The sequence below is a fragment of the Lemur catta genome, chromosome 6 (assembly GCF_020740605.2).
Source record: "Lemur catta isolate mLemCat1 chromosome 6, mLemCat1.pri, whole genome shotgun sequence".
NCBI lineage: Eukaryota > Metazoa > Chordata > Mammalia > Primates > Lemuridae > Lemur > Lemur catta.
In genome coordinates, this window is record NC_059133.1 from 96211543 (window position 1) to 96227140 (window position 15598).

Here is a 15598-nt window from a genome sequence, read left to right on the forward strand (position 1 = left end):
GCTCCCCGCCCCTGGGGCCAGAACCGAATGTTAGCATCAGACACTGGCCGGCACATCCTCACATCCTCACTGTGTTCCAGGTGGAATGGCTGCGTCCCAGCATCCGGCATGGCTGGGGCTGGACCGCCCAGCCTGTGAGCCCTGGGCTGGGGCCAGGAGGGGTAGAGGTCACCTTCATCCTTCCAGCAGTGACATCTTGTTAAACAAATGGCTTGAGGCTCCCAAATCCATGTCTTCTCTCTTCTGCACAAACATGCTGGGCAGCTGCGCCTCTGAGCTGACTGCCTCCAGTTGATAGCTAATTGCCAGAAAATAATTCGCCCTGAGGTCATTGCCGCTTAAACAGCTGGCTTCATCTTTTCCTGTTTGGCCGGTCCCTGGCCCTCCCTCTGCCCGCCCCTACAGTCTCACACACAGCCAGCTGGGAGCCTGGGCTCTTCTCCCTGCAACTTACCCTTGGCTGTGGTGTCTTGATCTTCCTCTTTTACTGTTGCCACCACCCCCATCCCAACCTGTCTGGACACCCAGCCTCAGACTGTGGCTTGGCAGGAAGTTTCTCCAGCCCTTTCTATCGCTAATCACCCAGGATGGCGGGGGAGACAGAAGAGGACGCTTTGGCAAGCCTCCTTTCTTTGTGGCAGGATCTGTCCAGTGGGGAAATTCTGAAATTCCAATTCTATAAAGTGCTTGAAACTTACTTACCTCAAAGATGGTACCAGCTGATACTGAGCCGCCCTGTCTCTTACGCACCAGTGAATCCGCCCCAGAAACTCCATCTGGGGCCCAGCTTGCCCCCATGCAGCGTAAGGCCATCCGAAGACTCACATTCTAATTAATCACCTTAATGTCACAGTGAGAAATATTTCTGCATATTTCCTGCAGAGCCTCCATTATAGGGAGTACTGGTTTGGTTCAGAGAGTGCTGTGCTGTTCAGCTTCATTTTGGATCTACAGTTTTAGAAAGTAATCCAACTTTGCTTCTAATGCAATCCATCCCATTAAAAAATGAGGGGGAAAAAACCACTTTGGTGCAGGGGGGAAGATTAATGTGTCAGTCCCATTCTATGCTTAACACACTGATTCCTTCTACGTTTTGGGTCTAGTTTGGCATATTTTGAAATGGGATAGTTCTGATGGAGTGCTCTGGAGGCAGACGCTACAAGAGCTTTCTTTGGAATTCTCAGTATCCACTTCTATCAGACCCAGCCATAGGGGTCACTTCTGGAAGGGCCAGGCAGCCCTGGGTCTGCAAGCACAGGCCAGTCCCAAAAATCAGACTGGAGCCAGAGGCTGGGCTGGAGGTCAGAGGCACAGGGACTGTGAAGACAGAACAAGGTACAGGTCAGAGCCAGGGGGGCAAGCAGGGATCAAAGTGTCCCAAGGAACAAGACAAGTAGTGAGGCCCCGAAGTCAGAGAGATTTTGGGAAACAAGGATGCTGGCGATGAGCTTGTAGTTCGGAAACTTCTGGCCCTGGGAGGGCTTTGTGGAGGCCATGCCTGAGCCAAGCGTTGGTGGCCAAGCAGCCAATAAACAACACAGATGGGGCTGGGGCAGGGACTGGGGAGGGAGAACAGCGAGAACAAAAGCACAGAGGCTGGCGGCGTTGCTGTGCACAGGCTCTGTGTGCACACACAGGGGTGTTTCCCCGGCTGGTGCAGGCAATTTCGTGCTTCTGAGACGACAGTAGGTTGGGCCGAGCAAAGGGCAGAGGGGCAGAGACAAGCACCGGGGCCCGTGGCCATGAACCCAGCACAAGCCATGGGGTGAAGGCAGGGGAGGGGCAGGCAGCAGAGGCTCTTGCACCACTGCTGGCAGGGAGGGCAGCTGCCCAGGGGAGGACTCCCTGGAGCACAGCTGGCCTGCCCTGCTGGCACCAAGGGCAGCTGGCAGGGGACTGAACAAGGGACAGTGTGCCTGGGGAGGGCTTCCCTTTTTCTCTCCATCTTCAACCCCTCATTCTTCATCTCTCCTGACACCCAGTCCTTTGGGAGCATCTGACAACACTGTGTCCACCTGCACTGTGCTGCCCCTAGCACGCCGAATCCACCCTAGGTGGGCCCAGTGAGCTCATCCAACCACCTGTCTGCCACTTAGTGGGGACAGTACCACGCAGCGTGTCCGAGCACGGGTTCTGCAGCTGGAATTCCTGGGTTTTCCTCCTTGCTCAGCCGTGTACCTGCTGTGTGGCCTCAGACAAGCTACGTAGCGTTTCCCAAGCAAAGTGTCTTTAAGAGGGGCTCTCCCGTGTGGCCCAAGGGAGAGCTCGGAAATGGTGGCCGTTTCTGTCATGGAGCAGCCACTGTGTGCCAGGCTGTGCTTGGCCCTCTCCTGGCACTCCTGGGCTCCTCAGATGAATAAGGCCCTGACTCTGCCAAGGAAGGGTTAATTATTCTGTTTGGTTTTTGGGGTTTGTTTGTTTGTTTTTGTGGAAGGGCTGCCTTTCTAGTACACCCACTGTAGAAATACAGGTCCTGCAGGCCCTGCGCTCTCCTCTCCGCTGGGTTTGGAGAAGCAAGGCCACGCCCACCAGGTGATATTGCCTCCCAAGCCACAGGCCCCCTTGAGAATGGTGGGCTCTTCCTGGCATGTCCAGTGAATCCTTACGTCCAGCAAGTACTGACGTTGAAATAGCACTCCAAACTACACACAGGCTGGCTCCAAATCTCTTACTGACTTTTGCTTAATAATTCAAGAACCATACCAAACCAAACTTAATGAGGGCAAAAGGTAGCTCCAGAACTTTCTTTATGCTTCCTAGAGTCAACCTCTTATACAAACTTTATGGCAGCACCCGCCTAGCCAGACACTAAGGGTACCTGGAGAAACCTACATTTGCTTCAGAAAACAGACTGTCCCCAAGGAGCCATTCAGAACTCCAGTATGAACCTGAACCTGTGGAATTACCCCTCCAGGTCCCAAGAAGGTATGGGCTGAAGCAGGGTATATAGGGTTCCCTGGTCCTCCCTGAGTCGGGGCGAGCACCTGCCAGCCACAGAGCTGCCCTCCCAGGCAGGTGTGGAGTAGACCCCGCCCTGCTTCTGCCCATGTTCAGTTTCGGCTCCTCGGGAGTAGATGACATTTCTTGGATCTTCTTTCTGTGGCTCCCATAATCCACAGGGGCATATAAGCAAATCAGTTCCCAGTGACAGCCTGAGAACCTGAAGGTGTTTATGGCACTCAGCCTTGGCACTATTGACATTGTAGGCCAGGTCACTCTTTGCTGTGGGGACTGTCCTAAGCACTGAGGGACATTCAGCAGCATCCCTGGGCACTACCCTTAGGTGCCAGTAGTTCTCCTTCCCACAGTTGTGACAACAAAAAAGGTCTCCAGGCCTTGCCAGATGTCCCCTAGGTACAAAATTGTGCCGGGTTGAGAACCACTGGTGTCGATTTAACTAAGGTCAGTTCTGTGCCACTCTCGGGTCAGAAAAGGATCAAGCTAGTGCCCCCAGCGTGCGGCCGGCGGCCCCGGCCGGTTCCTTCCGCCTCACAGGTGCGCTTGGTGAGAACGGGCACTCCTGCGACCTGGGCAGGGATGTCCACCAAACGCCATGCCAGGCCCTGGGGAGGAGCCGGCAGGAACCCAAGGTGTGGTCCTTGTTCCCCAGAAGTTTGTGGTCACCCTGGGGGGCAGGGTGGTCACCTGGAACAAAGCAGCGGATGCCGAGCAGGGGACACAGCCGTGCGGTTCAGGGGGAGGCTGCGCTGAGGAGCAGGGGCGGGCAGTGGGGGGACACCGGGGAGCTACTCCAGCTGAGGAGAGAAGGGGCAAAGCAGAGTGCTGTGTCCAGAGACCGGCAGGTGGGCGTTCAGGTGTCGGGGGTGGGGGGTGGCTGTCACTGCCGACCCGGGCTGGCTCAGCGGAGCCGTGGCGAGCGGAGCTGGATGGGAGGACAAGCAGCACCAGCACTGCGGGCATGAGCGGCGAGGGCAAAGGCCGGAGCTGGACGGCGTGCCCGCGTGGAGGGAGCTCGTCGCAGACTCGCACGCCAGCTCATGCCTGGGAAGTGCCCAAGACGGTTGTGCCAGACTGAGGGAGTTGGGCCTGGCAGAGGGAAGGGTGGAGGGGCAGCCTGGCCCACTGCCCCGGAACCCCAGCCAGCCAGCTCCAGGGCAGGGCTGCCCGGAGCCTCAGGGCCAGAGGGTCTCAGTGAGCGGGACCCTTCGCCTGCTTTCTGGGGGCTGTCACACTGGGGGCCGTGACTCAGGGCCTCCTCCGCCCAGGTGAGTCACACACCTGCAGCCCTCCCACTGTGGAAGCTGCCAGCGCCTGTGCCCACCAGGCCCCTGGCCTCAGCCCCTTCCCGGGCGTCTTTGCTCGCTGGAGCTCCTCCGTCAGGAGGGCTGTCCCCACACGGATGCCTGTGCTAAGCCATCGTCCCTGCTCCTGACAGCCCAGGCAGTGGGTAGCCTGTTTGACGCCTCTGGACAAGACTTTGAGGGGCAGCGTGTACTAATTAAGTCTGCCGTTAAACGGAGGGGTGGACTCAGTTTCTCTTCCTTCCCACCCTCCCTGCTCCCACCCCATCTTCTGTAGCAGCCGTGACAGTGACCGCCAGGGGAGCAGCGTGAAGTGCCACCTCTTCAGGACTGTCCTCCAGCCCTGACTCGCAGCTCATGGCAGGGATAGAGGGAGGGAAGGTGGTGAGATGCCAGGGGTGGCTGTCCTCGCCCTAGCGGCCTGGGTCCTCCTGTTCTGTTATGGGTGCTCCGTCATCTCCTCCCAACTGTGGAGGGCCCTGGAGGGAACTGGCAGTCACGGGGGGGGGGGTGGCGGGCAACCTGGAGCCGGCCTGAAGGGCACCCGCCTCAGAGAGGAGCCGTGGGGCCCAGCAGTGCGTGGCAGGGAGCACCTCCCAGGTGGGGGTCCGTGCAGCCTCGCTCTGTCTGGTAGGCTGGGCGGCTCCCGGGAGGGGACACGCTGGCCTGGAGTGACCGCACCCTCATGCTGTCGACCGGGAGCTCGGGGAGGGCAGGCGGCAGGTCACAGCACTGTGAAGTGCGGGTGCTCCCAACCGCGGCAGGAGGGCAGGGCAGGGACAACACCATCCTCCCCACCTGCCGGCGAGGACACAGGCCAGAGTCGGGGCCACTGGGGATGGCCCTAAAGGTTTCATCCCATACAAGGGGACCAGTGAAGGCTGAAGTTCAGCCCATGCAAGCCTTGCTGGGCCACATTTTTCTCATCGGACCACAGTGTTCTAGTTTATGCCAGGCACCCACCAGCAAGTGGAGTCCAGGCTCAGACCCAAGTTGACTGACGTTTCCACCAGCCTTCTGCAGCTTGTCAGGCCCTATTTCCCAGAGGCTCCTCAAGCAGAGAGGGACCACCCATAGACCTTCTGTTAGCCTTCTGCCTCACCTTACCCTGGGACCATTCTGCACCACCTGCAGACCCAGGCAAAGGGGGCCCTTGCCTGGGGCCGAGAGAACCTGCCCTGTGGAACCTGCCACTCCCTCCCCCAACTTCTAGACCTTCTGGGCACCCAGGAGCCTGGAGTCCTCTGTCCAGGCAGCCCACACCACCATGCAGCGTCTGCGCAGGCGTCCTGAGGCTAGCGGTACCGCTGGGACGTGCACCCCTAGCCTGCACCCACACGGCATCACACCCCGCCCTCTCACGTCCCCTGCCAAGGGTGTCTGACCCTGGGGGAGGGGTGGACAGAGCTGGGACATGCAGGTAGAGCCTAGGGTAGGGAAGGAGGGGCAGGGACCTCACTCGGCACTCTTTGCCCCAGGCCCACGAACGATGGGCAGCACTGGAACTGTTATTGCGGACTAGAGGCTCTCCCTGTGTCCCTGATGCTGCCGGACGACAGACAGGGCACAGTGAAATTGTGGGTTTGGAGGGAGGGAGGCGAGTCACTGAACTGGAAAGGCAGCCTTGCTCTTAGGCCACAGCTCTTTCCCCATGAAAAGAAATGTCCCCTCCCTTGTGTTTCTTCAGCCCCACCCAAGCCAGGCTCCCTGCTGGGTGGTCCAGAGACGGCAGGCAAGGCCCGCAGGGCTGTGGTCAGCATTGCCTCTGACAGGGCCGCAGCCGGCAGGCAAGGCCCGCAGGGCTGTGGTCAGCATTGCCTCTGACAGGGCCGCAGCCTGTGCTTGGGAGCCCGGCGTCTCCCTCCTGCCCACATGCTGGGTGAGCCCTGCAGCCTCAGGTCTCACCCACAGGCTGGGCCTCCCCGAGAATCTGCGAGCCCAGGCTGCTGCCGTCCTGTGGGTGCCAGGGGTCAGCCCCAGGACAGGAGTCGTGCTCCTGAGTGGGGCTGAGCTCCCCTAGAGTGGGGTCAGCTTTGGCCAGTAGTACTCCCCTCCCCGCTCCCCTCTCCCCTCTCTTCCTCCCCCTGTTCTCTAGTCCCTGCGTGGTGCTCTTTGGCTGCTTATAGCCAGCTTCATCCCCCTTTCCCTGCCCACTCCCAGCCATGTGGGCCAACATTCGTTTTTGACCCTTGGCTCCTACAAGAACACACTAGGGTCGCAGGGAGCCTCCGTGACTGTGGAAACTGAGGTGGGAATGGGGAGGGAGGCAGGGCCTGTCCTCCTGCCGTCACACCCAGTGCACAGCCAGTGGCAGCGCGGCCGGGGGCAGGAGGAATAGGCCTACCCTGTGGAGGCCAGGCAGTGCAGGAGGAGGACACATGAATCACCTTCCCTGCATTGCTGCCTATGCCTTCCACAGCCACGGCTGCTGCTCCCTGCCCGGCCCCTGTGCTGCAGCCGCGTGGCCTCTGTCCTGTCCCCAAACACAAAGGCCCCATGCTTCCCACAGGCTCCAGGTCTTGCATATGCCCCCCCCCCTCTGGCTGGAATGTACTTCCTTCCTCCTTCACTTGGGAAATGCCTACTTGTCCTTAGAGATGCCCCTCAGGTGTCACCACCTCCAGGAAGCCTTCTCTGGCTGCCACCCCACCAGGAGCCTCCCATTGTTTCTAGAGTCTCTCCCATAGTAGAACTCATTACACACCTTGTAATCACTTACTCTTCTGTCCCCCACCTGCCACCACCACCACTCCCAATAACTTTGGGGGCAATAGCTGTCTTATGCCACCTGGCACCTGACATACAGTAGGTATTTGATACGCATTGGGTGGGTGAATGGATTCCTGAGGTGCCAACAGACCAAGGAGGGCAGGAGTAAGTGGGGAACTCAGTGCCTGCAGCCGCTGAGGCTGGGTCCAGAGCTGTTGGCAAGAGGAGGAAGCTGGTGTGTCTGCCGCCCCTACTGCTCTGGGGGAATGTTTGCCGTAGGAGTGTCTGGGTCGCCCTGGTGACCTCCTCTCTCCTTGCTCCTAGTATTTCTGCCTGTTGCTTGTCATCTTCCTGGTTGAGCTGGTGGCGGGAATCCTGGCCCACGTGTATTACCAGAGGGTGAGTGGACGCTTCCTCCCCTGCATTCTCTGTCGGTGCCCGAAGAAGCCACGGGGGTGGGGGACACATTGTGATGGGGAGGCTGAGGCAGACGCACAGGGGTGGTCCCGTTTCCCAGGCCCCAGCCGGCCTCCCACATCTGGCTCCCAGCTGCCTGTCCCGGCTCCAGCAATTCCCTGCTACGTCCGCTGATGCTGATGTCTTCCACAGGGGAGCGGGGGCGGGAGCTTCCCGTGGGAGGCTGGGTCATCCCCGGCCCCTTCCAAGGACGGTCTAGGGGATGAATCCATCTGACAAAGAAAGCCAAGAAGAAAGGGCTGGGCCGGGGTTCGATGCTAGACTATAAAGACAGGCTCAGGCCTTGCCTGCCTGGACCGAACAAGGATGAAGTGCCCTGCCCAGTCCTGTCCACTCCCACCCTGGTGCCCTCTGAATCGGGGATCGTGGGTCATGGTCAGGGTGACATTCATCTTACAGAGACAGTACAGCCCTGCTGGTTGTTTCAAGCCAGTGCTTGTAAGGTGCCGCAGGGTAACGACTGCAAATATTTGGGATGTCACCTCGTAATCAAAATTAAAACGAGCAGACATTTCAAAGCAGCCTGCGTCTGGCCTCACCATGGCCTCCCACCAGTTTCCAGCTGTGACACTTGCCCCGAGCCGTCTCCCCGAGCGGATCTCAGCTCTGCCCACAGCACCTCCGGCCGTGTCAGGCCCCCCGTCTTCGTAGCATCCACCCCACGAACCACTTCTGCGCTGTCTCCACTGACAGCCCCGTGACACTGCTGAGAAACCTCTGCTGTCACGCATCCGCAGCCTGCAGTGTCCTGGAGTTAGCTGGGGAGGCTGTGGGGCAGGTCTGGGTGCCTGGACCAGGCAGGGGTCCTGCTGATGCCTCCTCCACTCCCACCCTCTCCAGCTGAGCGACGAGCTGAAGCAGCACTTGAACCGTACTCTGTCGGAGAACTACGGACAGCCCGGAGCCGCGGAGATCACCGCCTCGGTGGACCGTCTCCAGCAGGACGTAAGCTGTGCCCTATGGGCTTGAGGGCCAAGCAGACATGGGTTCAAATCCTGACGCCGCTCTTTCCTGTCTGTGTGACCCTGGGCAAGTTACTCCCCCTCTCGGAGCTTTAGCTGCCACATCCCTGAAATGAAGCCTCCTCAGGGTGTGTGAGCATCAAATACAGTCACATCTGCAGAAGTCCCCAGCCACCATGGAAAGTGCCTAGTGCATCCTGGTTCCTTTCCTCCTCCTCTGCCTTCGCCTTCGCCTTGGCTCCCCCGACCGTCTCCTCCAAAGCCCACCCTGCTGCCTTCCTGCCCTGGGTCCTCTCTGGGCAGGAAGCTGGCTGTGCGAGCAGGATCCATCTCCTGCCAGGACCTGGGTGAGGAAGCTCCTCTCCCGGCTGCTCTGTCTGCGGGTCTTTCCCCTGGGGCCCTACAGAGTGACCTGGAGCAGCAGAGGTATCCCAGCTAAGCTGCCACCAGGACTTCGCGGTTGTGAGTCCTCAGGCAGAGTGCTGGGGGCAGATCGGTAGTCTCCTTTCCAAGAAGAGGCGAGCAGATCCCTCCAGGGAGGCCACCGTACGGGCCAGACGTAGGGGACAGGCAAATGGCCCTCAGAGCTGTGCTGTCCCGTGCGGCAGCTACTAGCCACATGCAGTTATTTACAGTTAAATTGAATACAAACTTCAGTTCCTCAGCCACACCAGCCACGTTTCGAGTGCCCGGTAGCCACACGTGGCTGGCAAGCTCCGAGCTGGACAGCGCAGGGCAAGCACTTCTCCTCCATCTCAGAGATTTCCACCGGACACGCTGCTCCAGGACCCCGATGGCCCCCTGTCGGACAATTGGTCGCAATTCTCCCCGCCCACGCTGGGCCCCTGCTGCCTGCCAGCCCCGCCCAGCCCAAGGCCTCGGTCTCAGACGCGGGAACATCGGGCAGGTAGAGGAGAGAGAGGTGGTGGGCTCCGAGCTCCAGGGACATTGAGGTTCAGTGGGGACAGCCCTTCCCCACCTCCCCAAGACTCAGGCTCGGCTCCCGGTCAGCGCCACCCGAGGGGTCTCTTCACTGAGCTAGTGGCCAGGGGCACGTGTGCATGCACAGGTGACACCCCCTGCCCACGGCTTTGCCAGGACCACAGTGGGGCAGCACACACCGCCAGTCAGCCCTGCGTGGCACAACCAAGTGTGTCCTCGCTGGGCCACACCCAGGAGGAACCGTGTGAGACAAAGAACAGCACAGAATCCCTGCCCTCAGGGGCCTCCTCAGGAAGCCGGACACACCGCAGGCCACGCGTGCTCGGTGCTAGGCTGGGGGCACCCTCTGAGTGGAGAGCAGGGGAGCTGCGGAGGGCTCCGTGGGGCAGGGGCAGCGTTTGCTGAGGTGGCAAGTATGGGAGCAACGGGTCAGGGCGGGGACAGGGCAGGGTGGGGACAGGGCAGGGGCAGGTCAGGGCAAGGGGTGGGTCAAGGCAGGAGGCAGGTCAAGGTGGGGACAGGTCAGGGCAGGGGGCGGGGCAGGGCGGGGGGCAGGTCAGGGTGGGGGGCGGGTCAAGGCAGGGGGCAGGTCAAGGTGGGGACAGGTCAGGGCAGGGGGCAAGTCAAGGCAGGGGGCAAGTCAGGGCAGGGGGCAGGGCAGGGACAGGTCAGGGCAGAGGGCAGGGCAGGGTGGGGACAGGGCAGGATGGCACAGGCCTCAGGAGGGGCACAGTTGAGGGCAAAGGCGTGTCGCTGGCCAAGACCTGTGTGGGCGTCAGCGAGACCCATGGACACGGGCCCTCACGTGGGCCGGGAACAGTTAGCACCCCAGCCTGAATGTCACACAGGAGGCTGAGCCCTGAGAGGCCAGTGGCTTCAGAGCCAGGCCAGCGTCGGGCCCTCCAGCGGCACCACATGTACGGAAGTGACACATGTGCAGGTGTATTCACACAATTTTGATCACAAAAGTAGTTGTCTCTTATTAACTGAGACTCTGTGCCGGGCTCTCTTCCAAGGGCTGTATGTGAATCACCTCTTTCAGTGCTCACAACTGCCCAGCGTGGAGGGACTTTTGTTGTCCCCTTTGTACAAGTGGCACAGCAGTGGTGCGGCACCAGCACACACAGACACACACGGGTGTGCAGTTCCCACGCGGCCGCGAGCACACGCCATGCTGGTCCCTGCTCCGTGTGTGCTGCCAGGTTCTGCCTCAACTCCTGAGGCCCTGCTCATCCCGGGGGGGCCCTTCCCGGCCCCCGGACAGAGCGTCAGCCTCTTCCTCCTGCATACCACAGGCGCTGCTAGGATCTCTCCCGAGAAACGGCAGCAAACGCCATGCTACTTAAGGGCAGGACCCGAGCCTTACTCATGTTGGTTCACTCCTGGCACAGAGTAGGTGCCCAACAAACACTTGTCATCGGCACTGAATGTGCCTCCACCCCCCTACCCACCCACACACGCCTTGTCCCTGAGGCCTCTGTGTTCTCTGGCCTGGGCAGGGACTTTGAATCTCAGGGCCCTGACTCAGGAGGGCAAGAAGCTGTTGGCACTGATGTGCCCACACCGTGGGCTCTGGGACCCTCCATGCCCTGCAGGTCTGGGGCTCTGAGACTTCAGAGCCTGACTGGGGGCCAGGAGCCTCTGGCAAGACTGTGTCCCTGTCCCCATGTCCTGCCTCCTGGGCTACCAGGAATCCCTCCTCCCCAACTTGTCGCTTTGCCCTGGGTTCTGCCACCTTGTGGTACAAGCCTCACTCTCTGGGGACCTGCCAGCATCCATCTTCCCAGACCAGCCCTGCCCCCAGGGCACCAGCATAATCTCCTTAAAGCAGGTGACTACAAATGGCAGCAAATAGGTGTCCCGCGGGCAATTCTGCACCAGGCTTGAGGAGAAGGACCAGCTCCTTGCTCAAAACCAGGGAAGGGAAAGATCGCAGGGAGAACCAGTAGGGTTTGGGCCAGTACTTGAACACTGTGTCCTGCAGCCCTGTAGCCCCGGGGCTGGGGAGCCCCCCACGCAGCCTCCTCTCACCTGCAGCCTCTGCCTGTCCCCCCAGTTCAAGTGCTGCGGAAGCAACAGCTCGGCCGACTGGCAGCACAGCACGTACATCCTGTCGAGGGAGGCTGAGGGCCGCCGGGTGCCCGACAGCTGCTGCAAGACGGTGGTGGCACGCTGTGGCCAGCGGGCCCACCCCTCCAACATCTACAAGGTGGAGGTGAGTGCCCGAGCTCAAGCGGGGGACAAGAGAGGGCCCGCCTGGTGGGTCAGGGGCCCCTGGGAAGGCCGGGTCAGGCAGATGGGCGTGGGAAAAGCAGAGCACACTTACTCCCTGCCAGGAGACCAAGTGCCTGGCGCCTTCCGGGGTCTCTACAAAGCCCTGGGGACAAGCAGCTCCTACTGGGAGAGTCTAGGACACTGGGCATGCCCCCTGGGGCCACACAAGAAGCCTGTGATCAAGTCAAAGGCTGGTCCAGGCTGGATATGGCCTGACAGGCAGCCCTTCCTGCCCATTCTCCGCCTGCCCCGGGCCAAGGCCATGTAACCCCCCCCGTTCTCTTACAGGGAGGCTGCATCACCAAGCTAGAGCAGTTCCTGGCTGACCACCTGCTGCTCATGGGGGCAGTGGGCATCGGGGTGGCCTGTCTGCAGGTGAGTTGGAGTGGGGCAATTAGGAGAAGGGGTTGTGGCGAAGAGCTCAGAACCCCTCTCCCATTGGCAGAGACCGCAAGTAACTGGGCTGAAATAACTGGCCCTTTGCTCACCCCTGCCCTGCTCTGCCCTCTTCTCTCCCCTTCCCTTTGCAACCAAGGCTGAATCCCATGGTCAGTCTCTTCCCCAGAGAACATGAAGGAAAATGGCTGGGGGACAACTTGAACTTGTGAGGAACAGGGTCCTGGGAGGAGTATGAGTGTGGGCTCAGGTATGTGCATGCACCCTGTGTGTGTGCACGTGGGGGGGTATGCTCAGCCTGCTGTGGTATGTGTGGGTCCAGCGTCTGCATGCATCTGGGTCTGTGTGGTTGGGGCTACGCACGTATATGTGTTTAGGGGTGCTTGAGCGTGTGTGCATGTACCTGCACTCATTCCTTCGTGTGTGTGTGTGTGTGTGTGTGTGTGTGTGTGTGTATACAGTCATTCAGCCAACCGTGGATCAAAAATATTAGGGAAAAAAGAGATTGCATCTGTACTAAACATGTACATTTTTCCTTGTCATTATTCCCTCATACAATACAGCATAATAATTGTTTACGTAGCATTTACACTGTGTTAGGTATTATACGTAATCCAGAGATGACTTCAAGTGTGCAGGAGGTTGTGCACAGGTTTTATGCAAATGCCATGACATTTTATATGAGGGACTTGAGCATGTGTGGGTTTTGATATCCAGGACAACTGTATAAACACTCACGCTCCCTGAGGATGAGCAATGCCCTTGGCTCCCATATCTCCCTTCCACCTCCCCAGCCAGCGCCATCCAGGAAGTCAGCATCACTCTCTCAGAGTGCTCCAGTCCAGGGTCACAAGCAGGGCAGCCGGGAGGGACTCCCGCAGCTGGGGCAGATACAGCCGCCTGCACAGGCACTCCTGCCTCAACCCAGCAGGAGCTGGCGGGGGCTGTCATTCTAGAGGCTGCTCCACAGCCCTTCCCAGCCCTTCCCACTGCAGGGCTCTGAGCTCTGTCCAGGCTTTGGCCTCAGAAGACCTGGGTCCAATCCTGGCTTTGCTCCTGTGTGACCTCGAGCTACTTTAACCTCCCTGTCCCTCAGCTACTTCATATGCAAAATGTGGGCAATTTCCCCAGCCTCATAAGGTCTACGTAACAATGAGGTGATACCTGTGACCCACTTACAGTGCCTGGCGCACAGGAAGGCCTCCGTGAGCGGAAGCTGCCTTTATCCAGCTATCTGCAGACTCCAGAGTTTTGCAGCTACTTCCTCTCATTGGGTCCCCACTACAGCCCGAGCCCCAGGCCAGACAGGGAGCAGTGCTCTCCCATTTACAAATCAGACAGGTGACTTACCCAGGGCCTCACACCCTGAACTGGCGCCCAGGTCTCCTGGCTTTGGGCCTTTGCTTTCCCAAACTCCCTGCCTTGATGTAGAGATCTGTGGGAAAGAAGCAGGGGGTGGCAGCTGGCTCGCAGGCACTCGCAGTGTGGGGTCCTTTCGGATCACCATGCTGCCTACCCACAGTGACTGTGGCCTGGAGGAGCCAGCTGCAGCCTTGCACACTGGGAAGAGGGTCCCTAGCCTCTGGAGGGAGACCCACTTGGTCCTCCCACCTATGAGCTGTGTGGCCTAGGGCCAGTGATTTCATCTCTGAGCCTCTGAGTTTCTCATTTGTAAAATGGGGCTAATTATAATTCATTTGGTGGCTGGTGAAAATTAGCAATATACATGCAAATCCCTTGGCTCGTTGCTGGCAGACAGCACGTGTTCAATAAATGACACAGATCATTTTTATCATTTCTATATGGGCACATTGTCTCTCAAAAAAAAATCTCACTTGTTCACTGGCCAGGCTAGCCTTCTCCCCTTCACTCTCACTCTCCTGCAGGGCCAGGGAGCCCCGGGTGGCCTTGGCATCCCCCCTCTTTTGCACTGCCCCAAGGCAAGCCTTTTGTCCCAAAGGAGTTGCACTGGGAACTGGGGAAGGGCTGCTCTGTCTCCAGTGCCTGGCTCAGCTGAGGTTTCCAGAAACCTGCTCTGGATGGACACTGACCGGGCCTGGGCCACTCTGTCCATTTCTTCCTCACCTCTCTGGCCTCGAGAGCCTGTAGAATGTGCAGATGGGGCAGTGAGACTGAGGGTAGGGAGAGGGGCTGCAAATGCCCCAGGCCTAAGGCCAAGGTGGAAGAGTCCTGCTGTACAAGTCTGATGTCGAGGAGCCCAGGTCGCCGGGCAGGGTACCTGCAGGCCCGCGACACCTCTGCCCACTCACAAACCCCACCATGACCATCTCTGTTCCGCCATGGCTTGCGGGAATGGCTCCTGCTGGATCTCAACCCTTTGCTGTGTTTTCTCCCCTGCAGTCCACAGAGCCAGCCCTGTGGCGGCCAAGCCTCGGGTTAGGGCGCCCTCTGCCGGCCGCCGCCCGAGCCCTCAAGGTGGGCCAAAGCTTTGAGAAAGGCTGGTTCCAGGCCTCTTCCCCAGGCTCCTCATAGTCATCTTTCAGCCACAGCAGACACCAGGCGCCTGCCTCCCCCACATACCCAGCCTGGCATTCTGAAGACCCCCAAGGTTCAGGAGATACCAGCCCAAGATTGGGTCATAATATTTCCTGGTCCCCAGAAACTGGAAGACATCGTGCTTGGGAGTTAGAGCACCTGGATTCTAAACATAGCTCCACCTCATGCTGTGTGACCTTGGGGAAGTCACATTCCCTCTCTGAGCCCTTAGTTTCCTTACCTGTAAAATGGAGGGATTGGATACTTTTGAGCCTTTTTTAAGCAGCAGCATCCTCTTGTCAATGGGAATCTCACGTAGAGAGATGCACAGAAGGTGGAGCAGTGCAGATGGCAGCAGGGACAAGCCCAGTGTGACAGCCTCCCCTCACTGCCCTCTGTGGCCCTGAGCTACCCTTGGAGTTTCCGGTATAGTTTGAAAAATGTGGGCCTACTGCATCTCCCAGAAACCTTCTGGTTCTAACATTCTGTCAGTTTTTGGTAAGTTTCCCACCTCGGTGACCAAATTATTTTGAGATTAATGTCCTGCAACATCCTAGAATGTTAAAGCAGATGGTTTGTGAACACTCTGAAAACTAAGAAGAAAATTCAATGAGTGTAACAAATTCTGATTTCGGCCAGGTATTTGGCAATGGGTCCCTTACTGCCTCAGAGAGGTGTGGATCAGGCACTTGGCATGGTTAGGAGAAAGCATGGCGGCTGGGTGACCACGCTGTGACAGGGAGATGAGAAGGTTAATGTCAGCCTGGTGAAAAGTCTCCAGGAGCAGCTATGGTCTTCAGCCTCAGACCTGTCTCCTCAACATTGGGTGACCTCGATGGAGACCCAGGGGGCATGCTAATCACCTCTGACAACGGCCACATCTGCAGGGCTGGCTGGTCTCCTGAATGATAAAGCCAGCATTGATAAAAGAGCTTGGGGGATGGGAAAGATGGGCTGGAATGAAGAGTGAAGCACTGAACAGAGCTGAAGTCCGTGCATTTTAGTTGTGCTTTGTAAGTAAGACTGTAACAGGGCCAGTACATCTGCCCGAGTTACGGGACAGGCTGCTGCCCACGGAGA

At 58.9% G+C, this 15598-nt stretch overlaps 1 protein-coding gene across 1 annotated transcript in view; it reads left to right on the forward strand.

Moving 5' to 3' along the window:
• Window positions 1–15598, forward strand: part of TSPAN11 (tetraspanin 11) — a 71269-nt gene that overhangs the window by 47540 nt on the left and 8131 nt on the right. Inside the window, exons 4-7 of the mRNA XM_045554572.1 lie at window positions 7296–7370; window positions 8289–8393; window positions 11409–11567; window positions 11915–12001. Of these exons, the coding sequence (XP_045410528.1) occupies window positions 7296–7370; window positions 8289–8393; window positions 11409–11567; window positions 11915–12001 (426 nt within the window). The remainder of the gene's footprint in view (window positions 1–7295; window positions 7371–8288; window positions 8394–11408; window positions 11568–11914; window positions 12002–15598) is intronic.